Source organism: Oryctolagus cuniculus, chromosome 9 (genome assembly GCF_964237555.1).
Source record: "Oryctolagus cuniculus chromosome 9, mOryCun1.1, whole genome shotgun sequence".
Taxonomy (NCBI): Eukaryota; Metazoa; Chordata; class Mammalia; order Lagomorpha; family Leporidae; genus Oryctolagus; species Oryctolagus cuniculus.
Genome location: NC_091440.1, coordinates 86,428,369 through 86,449,922, shown reverse-complemented (window position 1 = coordinate 86,449,922; position 21,554 = coordinate 86,428,369). Strand labels below are relative to the sequence as shown.

Genomic DNA, 21,554 nt, shown 5'->3' with positions numbered 1-21,554 from the left:
GCCATATCTGAGATATGATGATTATGAAGGAATCATGGTGACTATGAGGGGAATTAATGAGGGCATGAATTAGGAAAGTGGCAGCATAACTGGAGAAATGAGGTTATTATGCGAGAACTATTACAGGGAGCTGACAAAACATAGTAGCTGGTGGAATGCAAAGGCTTAGAAAGGGAAGTAGTCCAAAACAATACTGGGCTTACAGACTGGCAACCTGGAGAGGGATATAAACAGAAATCAATTCATCTAAGAAGAAGACCAGATGTGGGGAAATTATATGGAACAAATTGTACAAGGGTACTTCAAAAAGTTTGTGGAAATGAGAATTGGAAAATAAGCTTATTCTGATGCAAAAAAAAAAAAAAAGAATATGTTGAAATCCATGCATTTGAGATCTTCAAAATATTCATGGAAATGTATACTGTGACAAAACAATGCATGGACTTCAAGGTTTGGGGGAGTGAGAATAATCATAGATTTTAATTCCATTTCCATGAACTATTTGAAGTACCTTATGCAGGTGAATTTTAATGTGTAAATGAAAAATCTATATCCAGGAGACAGTCAGAAATTAGAGCCTTGGGCTTGGCAGAAATACCTGGATTCTTCAAAAGGGAAGGGAAGGAGCAAGTGGTTAGCCTAGCAATTAAGACACCCGTGTTCCACATTGGATGCCTGGCTTTGTTTCCCAGCTCTGGCTCCTGACTCCAGCTTCCTGCTACTGAAGACCCTGGAAGGCATCAGGTAATGCCTCAAGTAGTGGGGCCCCCGCCACCCAGCTCCTGGTTTTGGCCTGGCCGAGTCCTAACCATCACACGCATTTGGGGACTAAGCCAGCAAGCATTTAGGGAGTGAGCCAGTAAGCCAGCTTGCTCTCTCTCTCTCTCTCTCTCTCTCTCTGTCTGCCTCTCAAATGAGTAAGTAAAAATGTTTTTATTTTAAAAAGGAAAATACTTGTTATTTTATGGGTGTATCAATGCCCCTCAAGAATCTGCACAAAGGAGAACATAGTTCCTGATGGAATGGAGAGCGGGTGGCTGGGAGAGTAGACACGACAGGGACTCCAGACAGGAGAACATAATCTACTTCAATACATAAAAAGGAGAAGTCTATTTAGCCAGGGTAAATGTTAATAGCTTACAAAATAAAGCCTCCAAAGGAGAACTTGTGAAAGCTATAATTTTAAAATTACTTTACCGTGGGATATGGTGATGACTTCCCCACTGATGAATCATTGTCCTTATGATTGATTAAAACACACTTGATCACAGGCAGCTCTTGATTGGCAATAGCCCCAAATATCACAGCTGAGAAAACAACTGGAAAAGAAAAATGCAAGCAGTGAGGTCGATACACACATACCTTGAAAAGAAAGCGTGTATTTATCTTATAACAAAACAGCAAAATAAATGTAGTTGGGGACCCTGGCCCAGATGAAAGAAGGCAGGACAGGCAATCTCATGAAGGGCAAGTCTGCTTCCAGTCAGGAGCTGAGGTACTTAGGGCAGGGCTGGCCCACAAAATGATCTCGACAGAAGGAAGCATCCTACACCTGCTGCCCCGTGTGTCATTAGCTCTGTGTGGCTGTTAAGCTCCTGAACTGAGGCTAGAGCAACTGAGGAACTGAGGATTTTAAGAAGCCACCTATTTTTTAAGCCACCTTTTTTTTTCTTGAAGGATGCTTGTAGAAGCTGTTCTTTGCAACCAGTGTCCTAGAATGTTCAAATGTTAAATTTTCACCCAATGCGCTGGATACTCTGTGAGCCTTTCCAACCTAGGAGTTTTCTTGAATGATTTCTTTGATTCTTTCTCTCTGCTTCACTTTGTTTTATCCTATTATCTTGTGTTCTTCCCAAACAACAATGACCCTGGGCAGCCTGCTCATATACAGTGCAGGCACTAAGTAAGTGTCCATTGTCTGCTCTACACACATGGCATGTGGCGTGTTGTCCGATATGCTCTGAAAGTTCATCTTTGGATCTCACCAGCTGGTCAGATCCCTCAGAGAAAACTTTTCTTTCCACCCAGTGGTTAAGATGCCCATGTTTGGGAGCTGGTGCTGGCAGTTACACTCAGTTAGGGTCCTGCAGTGGAAAGCTGGCTCTGTGATTTGGTTTTCTTCATCTGCTTTAGTGCTGTCAAAGTTTTATTTTCCTCTTCTGTTTGTGTGAATAGATTTAGATCTTTGTTTTGTGAAGTTTTTTGAGAGCTTTATTGAGGCACAATGGACAATAAAAATGGCATATATTTAGAGTCCATGTGGTACTATTTGATAAATGTATATCTTGTGAAATGAATACCACAGTCAAGCTAACATACCTATCCATCTTTTCTCATACTTCCCAGCTTTGTGTGCAGAGAACATTTAAGATCTACTCTCTTAGCAAATATGTGGGCTCATTGCTTTAAAAACACTACCTGCTGTTTGAGTGGTCTATTGGTAGAGACAGGAAGTAAAGACATGCACTCAACCATCTTCGTCCCAGAGACTCTGTTGCTCTACTCTCTAATGCTTTTTCCTTTCTACTATTTATTGTAATGTAGTTTAGTTAGGCATAATTAACTTATCAGTTTCATACATTGAAATTGTATGTATGTATGTATATATAAATCATGTATTTTTTTCTCAAAAAGTTCCAGGAACATTTGAGTTATGAAAAAGCTGTGAATGGGTTCCCAAATTGTTTGTTTCCCAAATAATGTCACTTTTAAATTCCATGTACTATGCAAGTTTTCACGTACCCTGGCTGTATATATACACATCATACCATTACCACAATCAACACGGCGAGCTTATCCGTCACCCCCAGAAGTTCCCACATGACCCTTTGTGACCCAGACCTCCCACTAAACCTACTCATTCATACCAAGCAACCTCTGTTCTCCTTTCTGTCACTTTCGATCAGTTGGAATTTTCTAGAATTTCATGCAAATGGAACCCTACAGTATGAGCTCCCTTTTATGGGGGAAGGGCACATGGTTCTTTCACTCTATGTTTACTTGAGTCTTGTATAGTGTATGTCAGTAGTTCATTCCTTTCATTTTCTCCCTCCTCCCTCCCTCCCTCAGTTCATTTCTTTCGATTGCTGAACAGTAATGTACTATATAGATACAGCACAACATTCTAATCCATTCATTCATCAATAGATATTTGGGCTGTTTCCACTTCTGCGCTTACAAAGGAAGCTGCTGTGAATGTTCATACAAAAGTCTTGGTAAAGGGGCCAGCGCTATGGCATAGTAGCTAAAGCTGCAGTGCCAGCATCCCATATGGGCGCTGGTTCGAGTCCCAGCTGCTCCACTTCTAATCCAGCTCCCTGCTAATGGCCTAGGAAAGCAGTGGAAGCTGGCCCAAGTGTTTGGACCCCTGCACCCACATGGGAGACCTGGAGGAAGCTCTTGGCTCCTGGCTTCAGCCTAGCTCTGGCCATTGTGGACCTTTGGGGAATGATCAGCAGATGGAAGACCTCTCTCTCTCTCTCTCTCTCTCTCTCTCTGTCTCTCCTTCTCTCTGTCTGTAACTCTGCCTCTCAAATAAATAAATACATCTTTTATTTTTTAAAAAACTCTTGATATGGACATATACTTTTAGTTCTCTTGGGTAATTACCAAGGAATTGCATGTCTGAGTCCTATGGTAGGTGTATATACAACTTTTTAAGTGTCCAAGGGTTTTCCACAGAAGTTGCATCATTTTACATTCCCATTCACAGGGTATCCCATTTCAGTTGTGTCATGTCTTTGCCAACATTTGGTATGCTGAGATTTTTAAAGTTTCAGCCTTTGTAATAGATGTGTTGTAGCTCACTGCATATTTGAATTTGCAATTTTCTAGTGACTAATAATGTGGAACGCCCTTTCAGATGTTCCTACAGTTTCTTTGATTGCATGTATATTCACTGAGTTTTTCTAAATGAGAAAAGTTACACGTATCCATGGAGTACAATGTGATGTTCTGAACCAGGGATACATTGTGGAATGATTAGATAGAGTTAAGTCAATATATCCATCAACTCACTCATTTTTAAAATTCTACTCTCTTGACAATTTTCAAATATACAATGCATTTTTAAGAAAGATTTATTTACTAGTTTTTGAAAGTCAGAGTTACAGAGAAAGAGAAAGAGACAGAAACAGAGGTCTTCCATCTGCTGGTTCACTCCCAGATGGCCACAGCGGCCAGGGGTATGCCAGGTCAAAGCCAGGAGCCAGAAGCTTCATCCTCATCTCCCACACAGGTGGCAGGGGCCCAAACACTTGGGCCATCTTCCGATACTTTTCCCAGGCCATTAGCAGGGAGCTAGATTGGAAGTGGAGCAGCTAGGACACAAACTGGTGCCCATATGGGATGCCAGCGTGAATCCACAATGTATTTTTTTAAACGATTTATTTATTTATTTGAAAGTCAGAGTTACACAGAGAGAAGGAGAGGCAGAGAAAGAGGTCTTCCATTCGCTGGTTCACTCCCTAAATGGCCGCAATGGCTGGAGCTGCGCCCATCTGAAGCCAGGAGCCAGGAGCTTCTCCGGGTCTCCCATGTGGGTGCAGGGGCCCAAGGACTTGGGCCATCCTCTACTGCTTTCCCAGGCCATAGCAGAGAGCCAGATCAGAAGAGGAACAGCTGGGACTAGAACTGGCGCCCATGTGGGATGCCGGCGCTTCAGGCTAGGGTGTTAACCCACTGTGCCACAGCGCCGGCCCCCACAATGTATTTTTTAACATGCACATTTTGACATTTATTTATTTGTTCATCCATCTCTGCAACTAACAAATAATGAGTACTTACAATGGCCTAGAGAGAAAAATATATAAAATACAATAAATTACTGACATTTGTCTTATTTTACACAATGTTATTATCTACAGTGACTATGTACTTTATCAGATATGTAATTGGCAAATACTTTGTGCCAGTCTGTGGTTTGCTTTCTAAGATGTCCAATTTGCTGAGTTTTTTTTTTTTTTTATAAATTACACTTTTGACTTTGTACCTAAAAATATCTTTGTCCAATGTAGCGTCAGTTTTCTCCTAGATGCTATAGTTTATGATGAGTCTTATGTTTTCCACTTAGATCTCTGATCCATTTTGAGTTAACTTTTCATACAGTGTGACTTACGGAGGAAAATTTTGCATATGAGTGTATTTACACATGAATGGTCAACTGTTCTGCCATCAGTTGTTCAAAGACTATGGTTTCTCCACTGAATTACCGTTATTTATTTATTTATGTATTTATTTCACAGGCAGAGTTAGACAAAGAGAGTCTTCCTTTTCCGTTGGTTCACCCCTCAAATGGCCGCTATGGCCGGCGTGCTGCATTGATCCCGAAGCCAGAAGCCAAGTGCTTCCTCCTGGTCTCCCATGCAGGTGCAGGGCCTAAGGACTTGGGCCATCCTCCCCTGCCTTCCCCAGGCCACAGCAGAGAGCTGGACTGGAAGAGGAGCAACCAGGACAGAATCCGGCGCCCTGACCAGAACTAGAACCCGGTGTGCCGGTGCCACAGGCGGAGGATTAGCCTATAAGCCACGGCGCCAGCCGATTTGGGGATTTTTAATGAAAAAAAAATTTTTTTTTTTAATTTGAAAGGCAGAGAGCAAGAGAGAGACAAGTAGAGAGACAGACAGATCTTCCCTCCCCTGATTTATTCCCCAAATGCCCATAGCAGTCAGAGCTGGGTCGGGACAAAGCCAGGAGCCTAGAACTCCATGCGAGTCTCCCACACTAGTGGCAGGGACCCAAGCACTTGAGCCATCACTTACTGCCTCCCAAGGTCACATTAGCAAGAAGTGGGTCAGAAGTGGATCCAGGACTGAAATTCAGGTTCCCCAAAATAAGATGTGGGTGCGGAGCAGCTTCTTAACTGCTGTGCTAAACACATGCCCCAAAATCGGCTTTTGTTTTGTGTCTATCTACTGGTTTTCCTTTTTTAGTCTGTGAATATGGTGAGCCACAATGATTGATTTTCAAGTGTTAATCAACCTGGAATAAACACCAGTTGTGTATGAAGTACTATATATTTTTAAGATACTGTTAAAATCATTTTGTTTAAATTTGATTACAAAATTTTGCATTTACATTCATAGCTGTCTTTGGTCTATACTTTTTTTTAAGATTTTATTTATTTATTTGAGAGAGTTACAGACAGAGAAAGGTCTTCTGTCTGTTGGTTCACTCCCCAAATGGCTGCAATTGCCAGAGCTGCGATGATCCGAAGCCAGGAGCCAGGTGCCTCTTCCCAGTCTCTCACGCGGGTGCAGGGGCCCAAGGACGTGGGCCATCTTCTACTGCTCTCCCAGGCCATAGTAGAGTGCTGGATTGGAAAAGGGGCAGCCGGGACTAGAACTGGCGCCCACATGGGATGTCGGCACCGCAGTTGGAGGATTAACCTACTGCACCACGGCTCCAGCTCCGGCCTATACTTTCTATATCTCTGACTTGGTGAGTGAGTTTGAGAGGTGTTATCTTCTTTTCAATTTTCTGGAAGAGTTTCTGCAGATCAGTTTTATTTTCTCTTTAAATGTTCAACTGATTTCCCGGTGAAGCCACCTGCTCCAATAGTTTTCAATGTGAAAATATTTTTAACCACAGTTCAATATATTTATTATGACATTATTTAGGTTACCAATGTTTCTTAATGAGTTTTGGTAGTGTAGTTTTCAACAAATTTTTCCATTAAATTGAAGTTTGCAAAATATAAGCATAGGGTCATTAATAATATTTCTACTACACATATATACATGTTTTAAAGATTTATTTTATTTGTTTGAAAGGCAGAGTTACAAAGAAAGAGAGGAACAAATAGAGGTCCTCCACCTGCTGGTTCACTCCCCAAATTGCTGCAACAGCTGGGGTTGGGCCAGGTGAAGCCAGGAGCCAGGAGCTTCATCCAGGTCTCCCACATGGGTGCAGGGACCCCATTTTTTAAATTATTTGTGTCCTCATATCCAGGATTGATCTTTTTAGGTAACATTTCAGTCCCTTTTCCAATAGTATAACAAAATACCTGACATGGGCTAACTTTATAAATGAAAGTGGTTTATCTGGTTGGTAGTTCTGGTGGCTCAAGGGCATGGCACACCTATCATCAGTTCAGCTGTGGTGGGGACCCCATGCCATTATGGTAGGAGTGCCTGTCAGGAGGAGGCAATCACATCCTATAACAGGAAGCCCAAGAGCCCCTCAGGGCTCTGCCTCAGGCTTTTATTACACCTTCCCCAGTGGAGAACTCCCTGCAGGAGACCAGCACTCCCTTCCTGGGACAAGCCCCCAGCTGACCGAAAAGGCTCCCACCAGGCCCTCTGAGAGGCCCCACCTCCCAGCACCTTCCCACCGAGGACCAATCTCCCAACACGTGAACCTTTGGGGAGAAAACTCAAACATACCCAATTCAACTTCTACCTTTTCACTGTGATACTTAGATCATTAAATGTATTGGGATGATTGACATGATTCAGTATGGTTGGCTTCTGGTGAGGGCTCTCCTGGCTGACAGATGGCCGCCTGCTCGCTGTGTCCTCACATCACCTTTCCTGGGGTGCCCTCACTTTATAAGGACACCTGTTCTATCGGACTAGGACCCTGCTACCCTAATGAGTTCATCACATCTTACCTAACCTCATTACAGGCTCTATCTCAGAACACGGTCACACTGCGGTTACAGCTTCAATATATGAATTCTTGAGAATAATTCAGTTCCTAGCGTATATTGTAACATGAAAGAATTCACTAGTATTTTAGCTTTGCTGAAATATGGTCTACTATCTACCTTATATTATGTTTTATTTTAACAATTTGAGGAAAAGGCTAATAAAAGAATCAGCCAAAGCAATTTGTTCTGCTTCTTTTCTCTTTTCACTGTAACATGATTAAGTTTAAATATCCTGTTTGTCCTTTATTTTCTATCTGTTCCATCTATTCTTTATCGCCTTTTCCTCTTTTCCTGCCTCTTTTGGAAATACTTGAAGTGTCTTTGTTCAGTTTTTTTTTTTTTTTTTTACTCCATTTCCTTTCTTGGATTGTTAGCTTTAATGCTTTATTTTGTTATTTTAGTAATTGCCTTCAGGTTTGTAGAACACATCATTACTTTAACACAGTCTACCTTTAAGTGATGTTAAGTGTTTCATGTATAATACAAGAACCTTACAATAGTATATAGTCCATTTCATCTGTTTCAGGCTTTGTGTTACTGCTCTTATACCTGTATTTTTATATAAGCTATCAATCCCAAAAGACACTGTTACAATGTTTGTTTTAAATGACCAATTATCTTTTAAAGGAATTTAAACATTAAGGGAAAGTTTATACTTATTCACATAGCTGTCATTTCTGGTGCTTTTCAATTCTTTGTACATTCAGGTTTTCATCTTGCATTATTTTCTTTCCACCTCATTCTTGAAAGACATTTTTTCCTGGATAAAAAGTTCTATATTCCTAGCATTGTTCTTTCAGTTCTTTAAAAAAAATGCTGCTTCAATCTTTTGGCTTACATTATTTATGAGTAGAAACCTGCTGCATGAATATATCTTTTTCTTTGGATGCTTTTAAGATCTTCTCTTTATCACCGACTTGACCCAATTTGATTATAACAGGTAGTTTTCTTCATGCTTGGGTTTCACTGGGCTTCTTGGATCGGAGGCTTTTCAATTTTATCAGATTTGGAAATTTTCCCATTATTATTTCTTCAAAGATCTCTTTCTTTTCCTCATTCTCTCCTTCAGGGACTCTAATCACACTCACATTTGTCCACCTGGAGTTCTATAGCTCAGAGTCTCTGTTCATTTTATTTTGCCTTTTTTTCTCTATTCATTTTGCAAAGTTTCTCTTGCTAAGCTTTTAAGTTCACTCATCTTTTTGTCAAGGTTTATTTATTTTATTTGAAAGTAAGTTTCAGATAGAGGTAAAGATGAAGAGAGAGAGAGAGAGAGAGAGAGAGAGAGACTCTCTATCCACTGGTTCACCTCTTAAATGCTACAAGGGCCAGGGTTGGGCCAGACTGAAGCTGGGAACCAGGAGGTTCAGGAACCTGCAGGTGGCAGGGGTCCAAGTACTTGGGATATCTTCCACCACTTTCCCAGGAGCATCAGCAGGGAGCTGGGCAGAAGTGGAGCATCCAGGACACAAACCAGCGCCTGTATAGGATGTTGGTATTGCAGGTGGCGGCTTAACCTGCTACGTCACGTTGCCAGCATCCTCATATTTTCTTCTCTAATCTTTAATCTGTCCCCAATCCTATCCAACATCACGATAGTTTCCATCTCTAGATGTTCAATGTGGGTGGTTTTTTATACCTATTATGTCTCTGCTTAATACGTACTATCTTTCCTCAATGTTCAGGAATGTATAGAATAGATATAATCGCTGTTTTAGTATTCTTGCCTACTAACTCCTCATTCTACATCATTTCTGGATCCCACTTAGAACAGATTTTAATCATTTAAAACCTTTTTTTCTTAATTTAAAGGTAAAGAGATAGAGACACAGAATAGACAAAGACTTTTCATTCACTAGTTCACTCCCCAAATGCCTGCCATGGCCAGGACTGCACCAGGTTGAAGCCAAGAGCTGGGAATTCAGCCCAGGTCTCCCATGTGGTTGCCAGGGACCCAGCTACTTGAACTGTCACCTGCTTCCTCGCAGGGTGTACATTAGCAGTAAATCAGAATGGGAAGTGGAGCCACGACCCGAACCCAGGCACTCCAATCTGATGCAGGCATCGCAAGTGGCACATTAATCACTGTGCCTAAGGCTCAACCTGATGTTACTCCTTATGTTGGGCTGAATTATTCTTTTCATTGACTGGTAATTTATAATTGGGTGTCAAAACATTGAGAATTTTACCTAGTAAAATGCATTTTTGTATTTTGTGAATATTCATCCACATTTTTTCACTAAATTCATGTAAACACTTTGTTCCTTTTCAGGTCTTGATTTTAAGCATGGTCAGATATGACCAGAGCAATGTTTAGTCCAGGGCTAATTTTTCTCCATTAGTGGACTTCCTGGAAATTAATTAGCATCATCAAAATCAGTAACTTCTGCTCTTCGAAAGACATTGTTAAGAACTGAAAAGACTAGCCACATATTTTGAAGAAAATATTTTCAAAACACATATCTGATAAATGACTTGTATCCACAATACACAAAGAACTCTTAAAACCAATAACACTACTAAATAATAATAAATGACCCAATAAAAATGGGCAAATGATGTAGGAGATACTGCACCAAATAAAATCTGGATAGCAACTAAGCATGCAAAAATGTTGCTTAAGATCATTAGTCATCAGGGAAATTTAAACTAAATGTTACAATGACATACTGTTAGCCCAAATATTAGAATGAGTAAAAGACAAAAATAAGAAATTGACAATACCACGTGCTACCAATGGAATCAAGCAACTGTAACTCTCATACATTGTTGGGGAGGAAGAACAATGGCGCAGTTCCCTTGGAAAACAGCATGGTAGCTCCTTCTGAAGTTAAATATTATCTTAGCACACAATGCAATGCAATACCATTCCTAGGTATTTGCCTGCAGGAAATTAAAACCTATGCTCATACAAAAACCTGATTAAATATTTAATAAGAGTTCTGTTCACATAATAACTGGAAGCAAACATATGACAGTCAGCTGGTTATGGGATAAACAAACTGTGGCATGTCCATACAATAGACTATGACTTAGGAATGAAAAAAAATTACTGATATATGTAACAAGATGGATAAACCCCAAATAATCTGCTACATGCAAATCAGGCCACATACTGCGGGGCCGCTGTTGTGGCACAGCAGGTTAAGCCGTTGCTGTAACACTAATATCCCATATTGGAATGCCTGTTAGAGTCCTGGCTGTTCCACTTCCAATCCAGTTTCCTGCTAAAACCCCTAGGAAGGCAGTGAAAGATGGACCAAGTGCTGTCCATGTGGGAGACCAGGATGGAGCCCCTGGCTCCTGGCTTCTGCCTGGCCAACCTCTGGCTGTTTAGGGAGTGATCCAGTAGATGGAAGATCCTTAGTGTCACTCCTTCTCTCCCTCTGTTGCTCTGTCTTTCAAATAAATTAACCTTTTTAATAAAAATATTTGCATATTGCAATATTTACATATTATATAGTGTATGATTCAAATAACAGGATGGACATTTTGGAGGAGGTCACTGGGGACTCGGGGTTGGAGCTGACTGTAAAGGGAACTTTCTGAGGGAAAGGGAGTGTTCTATGTCTCACTGGTGTGCCAGTGTCGTGATTGGTGTGCTAAACTCTGAGCAAGATACACCAAAGAGGTGGACTTTACTGTACCATGAACATGAAAGTTCTTTGCAAGAATCCATCTCAAAACCCCTGGTGGAAATTCCCACAGTCCAGCTGCAAACACGGAGCAATGAGGACAACTTTGAAATGCAGGAAAGTGCTCAGTGCGTTAGTTTGAAGGGACAGGACTGGAGCCGGTGGGGGGGGGGGGTGTTGGGAGGAAAATCGACATTAACCTAAAATAAAACTTTAGGTTCAATAAGACCTATTCTTTGCTGAAAGAGTTTCAGACTTAAACAAACTAGAAGATGTCAAGACACTAATTTTCAAGTCAGGGGTAAGAGTAGGAGATCCAATTTCCAAGTTCCTCTTCTGATAACGGCCAGCTTTAGTGACTTTGAATTTGAGCATACCATCTGACCATCTCCCTCCCTGTTCTGGTACATGAGGCCAATAGGCTTATTTAGCCTATTGTTTTCTCTGTAAACTACTGTGTATTTGCTTACAGGTTCCAAACTCATAACTGCTGAGTGCATAGCCACAAATGAGGGGGCTGCCCAGGAGCCCAAAACTCAAATTGAACTCACCTTTCCCACTCCCTCCCTTATCTCTCACTCTTCACTCAGTTGCAGTGCATTCCTGGTCACCAGAAACTCAGCAGCCACTTTTGACTCCTCTCTCTCCCTCACTTCCCATCACTAAGGCAATGGCCAAGCCCTCGCAGTTTGACTCCATGATAATTCTCAAATCTACCCTTAGCTCTGCATTACCATTGCCTCAGTTCAAGCCCTCATGGCTAGCCTCTGGCCTGGGCCATCGCTAGCCACTTTGGAGCTGTGTCCCTGATGTAAGTCCTGTTGGCTCTATGTCCATCCTACACACAGACTCCAGAATCACTTCCTAAAGCTGAAATCAGGACACACCACTCCTCTGTTTCAAACTCTGCTCAAATGGCAGTGATGGTTCTTACCTTTGAGGGACAGACCCCTTTAAAATTCTGATGAAAGCAATTAACCCTCTCTCAAAAAAACAAAACAAAATAACGCAAAAAAAAAAAAAAAAAAGAAAGAAAGAAAAAAGAGCATGCACACACACACACACACACAATCTTCCTAAAATGCATCCAGATACTTAGGGTCCACAAGACCAAGTCCCTCATCACATCACAAATGCATACCTTACATACGATAATTCATGGTTAGGCAACCCTGACATACATACATACATACATTTATTTATTTGACAGAGAGACAGAGACACAGTCAGAGGAGAGCTTCCACCCACTGATCCATTCCCCCCCAAGACCCCCAATGGCTGAGAGTGGCCTAAGCCAGAGCCACGAGCCAGGAGCTCATTCCAGGTCTCCCATGTGGGAGGCAGGGATACCATCACCTGCTGCCTCCCAGCGTGCACACTAGTAGAAAGTTGCAACCAAGCAGTGGAGCCAACACTCAAACACAGGCACTCTGATATGGGAAATGGGCATCTTAACTGGTGTCTTAGATCTTCATTGAACAGTCTGCAAACAATCGCAACTTCGTAAAAGACAGTTAACTCTAATTCTGGAGGCCACATCCCCGTCTCAGTAAGCTGGAATGGCATGATAGTCTTCCGTCTACTCCATATTTGTACCTTTTCTCTGCTGTCCTATTTTCCTGCAATGTCCTTGCCCCCTTCTTCCCGGTCAACTCCTTATCTTTCCAGTCAAAGCTCTGACATCACCTCCTCTTGGAAGCTTTGCCTTATTTTCTCAGCCTGGGTTAGAGGCTCTGTGCATATTTCTAAAATTGCACCACAATTTTCCTTCTATGTGTCTGACCTTGTCCTGACAGTCCCAACATTAGAATGTGAGCTTTGAAGGGCAGGAGCCAGCTCTATGCAGCACTGAACACAGGTTCTGGACACAGGCAGAGCTCAAAACATCAATGGAAGGAAGGGAGGAGGGAGAGAGAGAAAAGAAGGAAGGAAGGAGGGAAGAAGGGAAAAAAAACCCTGGGACTCTAAATCCTAATTCCTTCTGGCTTTGTATACCTGTTTCTGAAAAACACGTGCCCAACAAGGAAGGCGCCAGTGCTTTACAGAGATTATCTGATGAAGGAGTAAGAAGTACTTATCTCCTTTCTACAAATGAGGAACTGAGCGCAGAGAAATTCTCTGCCACAGTAAGCAACACACGTTTCCTAGCTGTGTGGTTAAAGACATGCATCTGTGCTGAGGCCAAGAACACACTTACCTACTGCTAAGAAAACCATACATCAAATGGCATAGCATTTTGAAGACTGAAATCACTGAACACCTTCTGATCAAAGTCACAGAAATCATAGAAACAGCCTGCTGTAGTGCAGACAACAAATAATTTTGTGGACGATTGTTGGCTACTAAGTGGCCTTATAGTGACAGTAGTAAAAAAAAATTTCTACTGTTAAACCCAAAAAAATACCAATAGTTCCTCTTTTGGGATCTTATGCAATTCCTCTAGCCACAAAAGAACACTGTGTGTACTTTTTATTATTTTTATATTTCCTTCTCATGTGTTGGTACCCATAAAAAAGAAATGCATGAGTCAAATTAACGACTATCAGCGACTTCTTCAAAAGCTTCCATCACATTGGGACCACTCTGACACAGCCAGAGAAAGTGTTGACTAAAAGTAACTCAGGGACAGATGCTTGGCCTAGAAATTAAAGCATGACTTGGGATGTGAGCATCCCATATTGCAATGCCCAGCTCTGCCCCCAGTTCCAGCTTCTTGCTAATGCCGACCCTGGGAGGCAGCAGGTGATAGTCCCTGCCAGTTATGTGGAAGGCTCAGATTAAGTTCGGAGCTCCTGGCTTCCTCCGGCCCAGCCTCGGCTGTTGTGGACACTTGGGGAGTGAACATGGGGATGGGCAACCCTGTCTTTCTTTGCCTTTTCAATAAGATGAATGAATTAAAAGCTGTAAAAATAGAATGTGTCCTTGAACCATATTTTTTAAAGTAATTCAGTTACTTAGGTTCAACGCTCATAGACCTTCAAAAGAAGGAAAATCCTTGACCACAATATAACAATGGCTATCTAAGAAGTGGCTAAAACTTTCTTGGAAGTCATGGAAAGCATCTTCAGATTGCAAAGTCACCTGACGATAAACAAAAATCTCATTCAGACAAAACACCAACTGCAAGATTCATGAGTTTGCCATTTCAGAGGGAATAAAGCTTTTGCCTGGGCAAAGCTATGGACACAAACTACCAGAGAGGCTGAGCCCATTTCCAACCCCTTATTTGTTCCTCTTCAAATTCTTATTCCTGTTATCTGCACGGTCTCGGGGGTTGGTGCTGCGGCATAGTGGGTAAAGCATCCCATATGGGCACTGGTTCAAGTCCCAGTTCCTCCACTTCCAATCCAGCTCTCTGCTATGGTCTGGGAAAACAGTAGAAGATGGCCCAAGTCCTTGGGCCCCTGTGCCTGTGTGGGAGACCCAGAAGAAGCTCCTGGCTCCTGGCTTCAGATTGGCTCAGCTCCAGCCATTGTGGCCATCTGGAGAGTGAACCAGCAGGTGGAAGATCTCTCTATCTCTCTGCCTCTGCCTCTCTGGAATTCTTATAAATCTTTTAAAAAAAAAATAAAAATAAAAAAATCTGCACGGTCTCTTTCAAAATCGAGGAAAGGGATAAAAATAGGATATTTTTGAGGTTATTTGTTTTTGTTGTCCTTCACCCAAAGATTAAGGGAGTGCCTGTTGGGTATCTGGGGAGTGAGCAAGACGAGGTTGAACATGGCCTTCAATGTAGGCGTTCCTGTAGCTCTGCTGTCTGAGATAAGGGGAACACGAAACACTGTGGGGGTGCCACCAAGGCTGAGCCAGTCTGGGGGCTTCTCAAGTGGGCAGGGACCTTCTCCAGGAGTAAAATGTAGTTCAGGGGTGGGCAATGTGGCCCAGGCCATAAACTCCCTGCTGGGAACCCTGCAGCCCACATCAGAGAGCCCATTTGAGTCCCGGCTACTTTGCATTTCTGACCCAGCTTCCCGCTAATGTGCCTGGGAGGCAGCAGGTGATGGCTCAAGTGCTTGGGTTCTTGGCATCTACATGGAAGACCCAGATGGAGTTCCAACTTTCTAGTGTCAGCCTGGCCCAGCTCTGGATATTGTCGGCATTTGAGGAGTGAATCAGCAGATAGAAGATCTTTCTCTCTCCCCCTCTCTCTCTGTCTCTGTCATTCTATCTTTAAGTAAATGAAAATAAGTAAATTTCTAAAAAGAAAATAATAAGAAACCAAATATGTTCAAAGAATCATTTAGAAAACTGCTTCTTCCCAAGACCGAAAGACAGCCATATTCAATTTTAGAACAGTTCCAAATTCATGTTTCTTTAAATGGAAGAGCATTTCCTTTCCCATGGAAATTACAGTAATGTATTCATTTTTAATAGTTTTACGGGGCAGAAACCCTGAGATCTTATCTGAGATGGTAGAAGCTTCCTTCATTGAGGCACACTAGATTCCATGTATTTAATGACCATAATAACCACACTGGAAGGTTTAACTAACTGAAAAAGAAAGCTTCATGTTGAAATGACTTTCCTGGGGAAAGGCAAAAACCATGCATTTCTAAAATAGGATGAAATTGGCAACTTATACGTAAGTTCCCCCATCCCATCTTTTTCATCTTTCTATCCCTTGTACCAAAAGCACAGAAATACATGTTCAATAAAAGCCTGTTAAGTTTTTAAAAATGTTTTATTCCTCATTGTGCTTTCTCTTCATTTTTATTATCTGAAGTTTTCCTTGGAATATGTCTTTTTCCTCCATGTTTAATATCTCATTATCTGGCATTATCTGGCTTATGGAAAGGCAGTGTTATGGAGAGAGGAGGAGAGGGAGAGAAAGAGAGAGAGAGGTTTTTTTGTTGTTGTTGGTTTTTTTTGTTTGTTTGTTTTGTTTTTTGACAGACGGAGTGGATAGTGAAAGAGAGAGACAGAGAGAAAGGTCTTCCTTTTGCCGTTGGCTCATCCTCCAATGGCCGCCACGACTGGCACACCCCACTGATCCAAAGGCAGGAGCCAGGTGCTTCTAGTCTCCCATGGGGTGCAGGGCCCAAGCACTTGGGCCATCCTCCACTGCACTCCCTGGCCACAGCAGAGAGCTGGCCTGGAAGAGGGGCAACCGGGACAGAATCCGGTGCCCCGACCGGGACTAGAACCCAGTGTGCCGGCGCCACTAGGTGGAGGATTAGCCTATTGAGCTGTGGCAGCAGCCAAGAGAGGTATTTTATCTGCTGGTTCATTCCCAAAATGGCCACAATGGCCGGGGCTGGGCCAGACTGAAGCCAGGAGCCTGGAGCTTCTTCTGGGTCTCCCACATGGGTGCAGGAGTCCAAGTCTTGGACCATCTCCCGCTGTCTTCCCAGGCACATTAGCAAGGAGCAGGATCGAAGTGGAGCAGCTGGGTCTTGAACCAGCGCCCATAAGGCATGCCAGCATCAACCTGATATGCAACAATGCCAGCCCCTGATTTCTTCTTTTTTGATTAAAGAACAGTAGACATCAACAAGAAAAAAGAAAAAGAAAGAAAGAAAGATCTTTACTGATAACTAAGAGTTCCTGAAAGAACCTTCTTAGTTAGAAAGAGTGGATCCCTTCTTTACTGGAAGACAAGGCAAGTAGTCCACATAAGAAGCCAATTTTCCTATATGGAGATGCAAAGTACATTAAGAAGCCACACAAGGATACTTTAAAAAGTTGCAGGAAAAAAATAGAATTAAAATATGCTTGTTTTGCTGCAAATTTTTTTTCATAATATGCACTTTCCATGAATATTCTGAAGACTTCTTTTAATAGAAGGAAATGGATAGAATCAGACTTTTTGAGTCAGAGAGGATTTTAACATCAGGTCACAGGATCTGGCCTCCCATCCAATCCAATCCAAACCAGTTCCTCCCGGTTCCCTTCCCTCCACCTCCCTCTGAGTCATCCCTCCACTTTGGGCTAGAAGTTTACAAGAAGGCAAACAAAGTGAGATAAGCTGGAAGGGGCAAAGCTTGACTGTTAAAATGTATTCAGAATTTCCTGACACTATTGACAGGTAGCATCACAGTTCTAGAAACACTCCCCTTGTCCAGTGTCAGCACTAAATGCAGATAAAGCCAGGGAGAGTGGTTCCCATTTTGTAAATGGCACTTCAAAAGCTTCATCTTTCATCCTGAGACAAAGGGCTTACACCTAGAAGGGAAACTGGGGCTCTCCCAGTTCTAAGGAATGCAGAGAACCTGAGCTCTTCAATATTTTAAAGGTCTCACTGTTAGGCTGCTCATTTTATCCTACTTTATTGAAGGAACTTTGTATTACTAAGCATGAGCAAAGATGTAAGGAAGTGGAACACCCCCCTACACACACACACAATGCTAGTGGGAATGTACAACCACTTTGGAAAACTGTTGGGCAGTACCTACCAAAAACTGAACACAAGCCTTCATTTCCTGTGATCCAGGAATGCTACACATGGGTATAATCCCAAGAGAGATGGCTGTTTATGTCCCCTCCAGAAATGCTCATAACACTGTTCCATCACAATACACAAAACCGGAAATCACTTCTTTGTTCTTCAACAATAGGATGGACAAATACACTGTAAAGTATATGCATACCAAAGAAGGAAAGCAGCAATTAAACAACAAACACTGCTACAGACAAAAGGTCGAATCTCATAATGACCAGTTGAGTACAAGAAGCTGGACACGAAAGAGTACATAATGATGGTTTTGGTTTGCATGAAAAGCAAACACAGCCAAAAGTCGCTGATGGAATTTGAAGTCAGAATAGTGGCTACCTTGCCTCCAGAACTGGTCAAGAGAGGGCGGAGCTAGACTTGCTTGTCTATCCTGACCCTTGATTCCCCAGTGGTTATGTCAGATATGAATACATGAAAATAAATGCAGTTTTATACTTAAGATTTGTGCATATTTCTGGAATGCCACTTATCCTTTACTGCGGAAGATCTGGAGAGAGACAGAAATTGTTGAGCTCTTTCCTAAATGCAATGCAGCTTAAATGTACTTTCGAGTCCTGATCTGTATACTTTTAGAAAGCCTTTCTCGTGTCCCCAAAATGCCCTGACTACTTCACAGCCTAAATACGAGCCAGGTTCCTGTAGTAATACAGTACGAGACAGATATTGCACAATACATTCGACAGTCACTAGTGAGTTCAGATACATGTGTAAAAAATACACAATGTCTATGTTGCTCCATTCTCTTCCCCTTCTTTTCCATTTCTTATTCTAATTCGGAATTGTTTGTAACAAAAGCAATGGGCAATCATTTCTGCACATTTGTATCACAATGACCACAGAGTCGCCAAGGTAGAATCCTAGAATTCTGAAGGTGGAAGGGACACAGCCAGAAGCCCTCCCAGGACAGAGGAGGTGGCCCGAAGGGCCAGGGGGGGGGGCGGCGGGGGGGTGGTGCCAGCCTCAAGGTTGCAGGGACTCCCGGGCTCCCAGGAGTCTGGCTCCATACATGCAGATCTGATTCAACCTTCTCATCTTTCCCTATAGGAAACTTACAAGAACAGCGAGGCAAGGAGATTTTTATCTCCCTTGCAATCACAACCAAGATACCGGGCAGATTATCTGGGGACAGTCCTTGGAGTCCTTGAAAACCCACTGGGGCTTCGAGCTAGAATCAAGCGTGTACAAGGATGGGCAGCTTACAGTTCCGACTACATTCTCATATGTAAATCCTGCTTGCATAATTTTTCCAAAGTAACTACTCGTTGAGCCCACCGAAATTCGGCGCGGGTGCGGGTTCGTGATTGAGAATGACTTCGCTTTAGGGGAGAATGCGGCGTATTTTCCCACCAGAGTTCACTCCATAAACGCAAACCTCAGACTGAATTAAAGACGCGCCCCCACCCCCGCCCCCACCGGAGTCTACAGCATCCCGGGGTCGGGTCAGGCGAGGTCCCCGGCACCTGGCTCCGAGCTCGCGGCCGCAGACGCGCGGTGGCCGCCCCCTGTCCGAGCGCGCTGGCCGAGCCGGCTGGCGGCGCGGCCCCCGGCCCGACGCGGCGCTGCGCCTTGGCGAGGCCGCCCGCCGACTCCCGGCGGCGGCCGCTGGGGACCGCGGCCCGGGCCCGAGGAGCCACGTTCGAGAAGAGGGAGGCGGACGTGGGGTGGGAAAAGCCGGGGCTCGGGCAAGTTCTGGGCGAGTCGGGAGGGCGCGAGAAGGGGAGGGGCGCGGGCGGCGATGGAGGAGCGGGCTCTCGGGGAGGAGCGAGGCGGCGGGGCCGGAGGAGGCGCGCGCCCGGGGCCCCAGTGCGGGCTGGGGGCCGAAGGGCCGCGCGGGGGGCTGCGAGCAGGCGAGCGGGGCCTTACCGAGCAGCGGGAGCCGGCCGCCGCGGCGCGCCCACGCCGGCATGGCCTCCGGAGCCCGGGGTGCCCAGGCCCTGCCGGCCCAGCCCTGCGATGCCGCCCGGAGCAGCGCGCCCTGCGCTGCAGGTGGCTCGCTTAAGGATGCGCGTCACCGACCGCAAATTCCCTCGGACTGGTGCAAAGTGGAAGGGGGGAGGAACCCTCTCCCCAGAGGCAGGGGCCGAGGCGGGAGCCGAGAGCTCGGGCAGAACCGAGGAACCGGTGCCTGGCGCAGCGCTGCGGCCGAGCCCACGTGCTCGCCGCGGTCCGCAGCCGGCGCTCGGCAGCGCCCGGGGCTCCCTGACTGCGGCGGGGACGACTGGGCGCGGTCCCGCTGGGGAAGTTGCACGGGCTCTGGGCTTCTGGCTGCTTTGGGCCCCCGGGAGTGCCCGAACCCTCTCGTTCGGATTACGGAGCGGGAGGACCGTAAGAAAGCCACCACCGGCCCTGCCCTGCGTGCGGGCATCTTGGAGGCCCCACGAAGGGCGCTGAACCCGCGCGCAGGCGGGCAGGGGGTCTCGCGCGCGCGCGGCGCATCCTGACTGTGGACTGCTGCTCTTTGTTCCCCGCTCCTTCTCCCGGGCTCCCCAGGATCGGGGCAGCGACACATCAAGAGAAACAGTGCCAACTCAGGCAGTGAAGCCGCGGCCAAAACAAAAACCCGCGGACAACACATCTCAGAGGGTGTTTAGCATGATCTGCCTCGTGGTTTTCCTTCTTGGTCGCATAATATTTCGAGTTGGTAATTATTTGCTTTGCAGGGCGTTGAGGATTCCTCTCCGTCTTTCCTTAACTTGCTCTTTGACCTCCAGAAGCCCCTCTTGCCCCTCCCGGTCCACTCACCCCAAAGGAAGGGGGTGGACCAAATGGTCCTAATACTAGGAATTCTCTGCTCTTCATTATTTTAGTAATTTCTGACGAAAGAAAGGTGACCATATTTACTCTCCTTTGCTTCAGATGTATTCTGGGGCGGGGTAGTTATTTCTTTGGCATCACAAAATCTTTAAAAAAAAAAAAAGTGCCTACCACTATGGAAAACTCTCTGGTTTTTTTTCTCCAAACAGTGACAAATTCTATGATTCAGCAGTTCAACATCTGGGTACATGTCCAGAAGAATTAAAAAGAGGGTTATGTTTGTAGCAGCATCGTTCCCAAACCTGGAAGCAACCAAGTGTCCCCTGGTAGATGGATGGATCCACCAAAAGTGGGATACCCATACGGTGGAATATTTTTCAGCTTGAAAAAGGAGGAAGGTTTGAGTCTCTGCTACCAATATGGATGAACCTTGAGATATAATGCTAAGTGCTATGTTTGGTCACAGAGGACAAACACTGTCTTATAATTCCATTCTGTGCGATACCTAAAGTAGACAAATAGCTAGAGAAAGTAGCATGGGGGTCATGGATTGGGGGGCACCAGGAGCTGGGGGAGAGGGCAATGAAGATTTTCTCAAAGGGGACTGTGATTCACTTTGGCAAGCAGAAGGGAGGTGTGGAGATGGGTTGCACAGACCATGTGAACGGACTTAAGACTACTGAGCACTTAAAATGGAAAGAGTGGGTGTTTGGCCCAGGAGTTAAGATGCCGCTTAGCACTCTGGCCTCAGAATCAGCCTTAAGGCATTTGGATCTGGCTAAAAAGCCCATGAGAGTATCTCAGGCATGGAAAGCCAAGACACTGTGGCAAAAAAATTACCTAAATGAAAGATCTCTGTGAGTGAGATCCCAGTGGAAAGAATGGGCCATCAAAGAAGGATCTACCTTTCTCTGAAGGGAGGAGAGGACTTCCACTTTGATTATGGCCTTGTCTAAAAAATGTTGGAGTTTGTGGACTCATGAGGCTTCCATAGCCTTGGCGGTTCACAACAAGAGCCTCCGGGGGTTACTGACATCATAAATAAGAGTGTCCATTGTTAAATCAA

The 21,554-nt window shown here is 44.3% G+C and overlaps 1 protein-coding gene across 2 annotated transcripts in view; it reads right to left on the bottom strand.

Annotated features, from left to right (window-relative positions):
• Window positions 1-19,869, bottom strand: part of FLT3 (fms related receptor tyrosine kinase 3) — an 84,272-nt gene extending 64,403 nt beyond the window's left edge. Inside the window, exons 1-2 of one of the 2 annotated variants that reach the window (XM_051834117.2) lie at window positions 19,598-19,869; window positions 1,198-1,319 (exon numbers count right to left, since the gene is read on the bottom strand). In XM_051834117.2, the coding sequence (XP_051690077.1) occupies window positions 1,198-1,319; window positions 19,598-19,640 (165 nt within the window). In that variant the 5' untranslated portion in view covers window positions 19,641-19,869. The remainder of the gene's footprint in view (window positions 1-1,197; window positions 1,320-19,597) is intronic. The other variant, XM_017337503.3, reaches the window with a different exon arrangement.
• Between the last annotated feature and the right edge of the window lie 1,685 nt (window positions 19,870-21,554).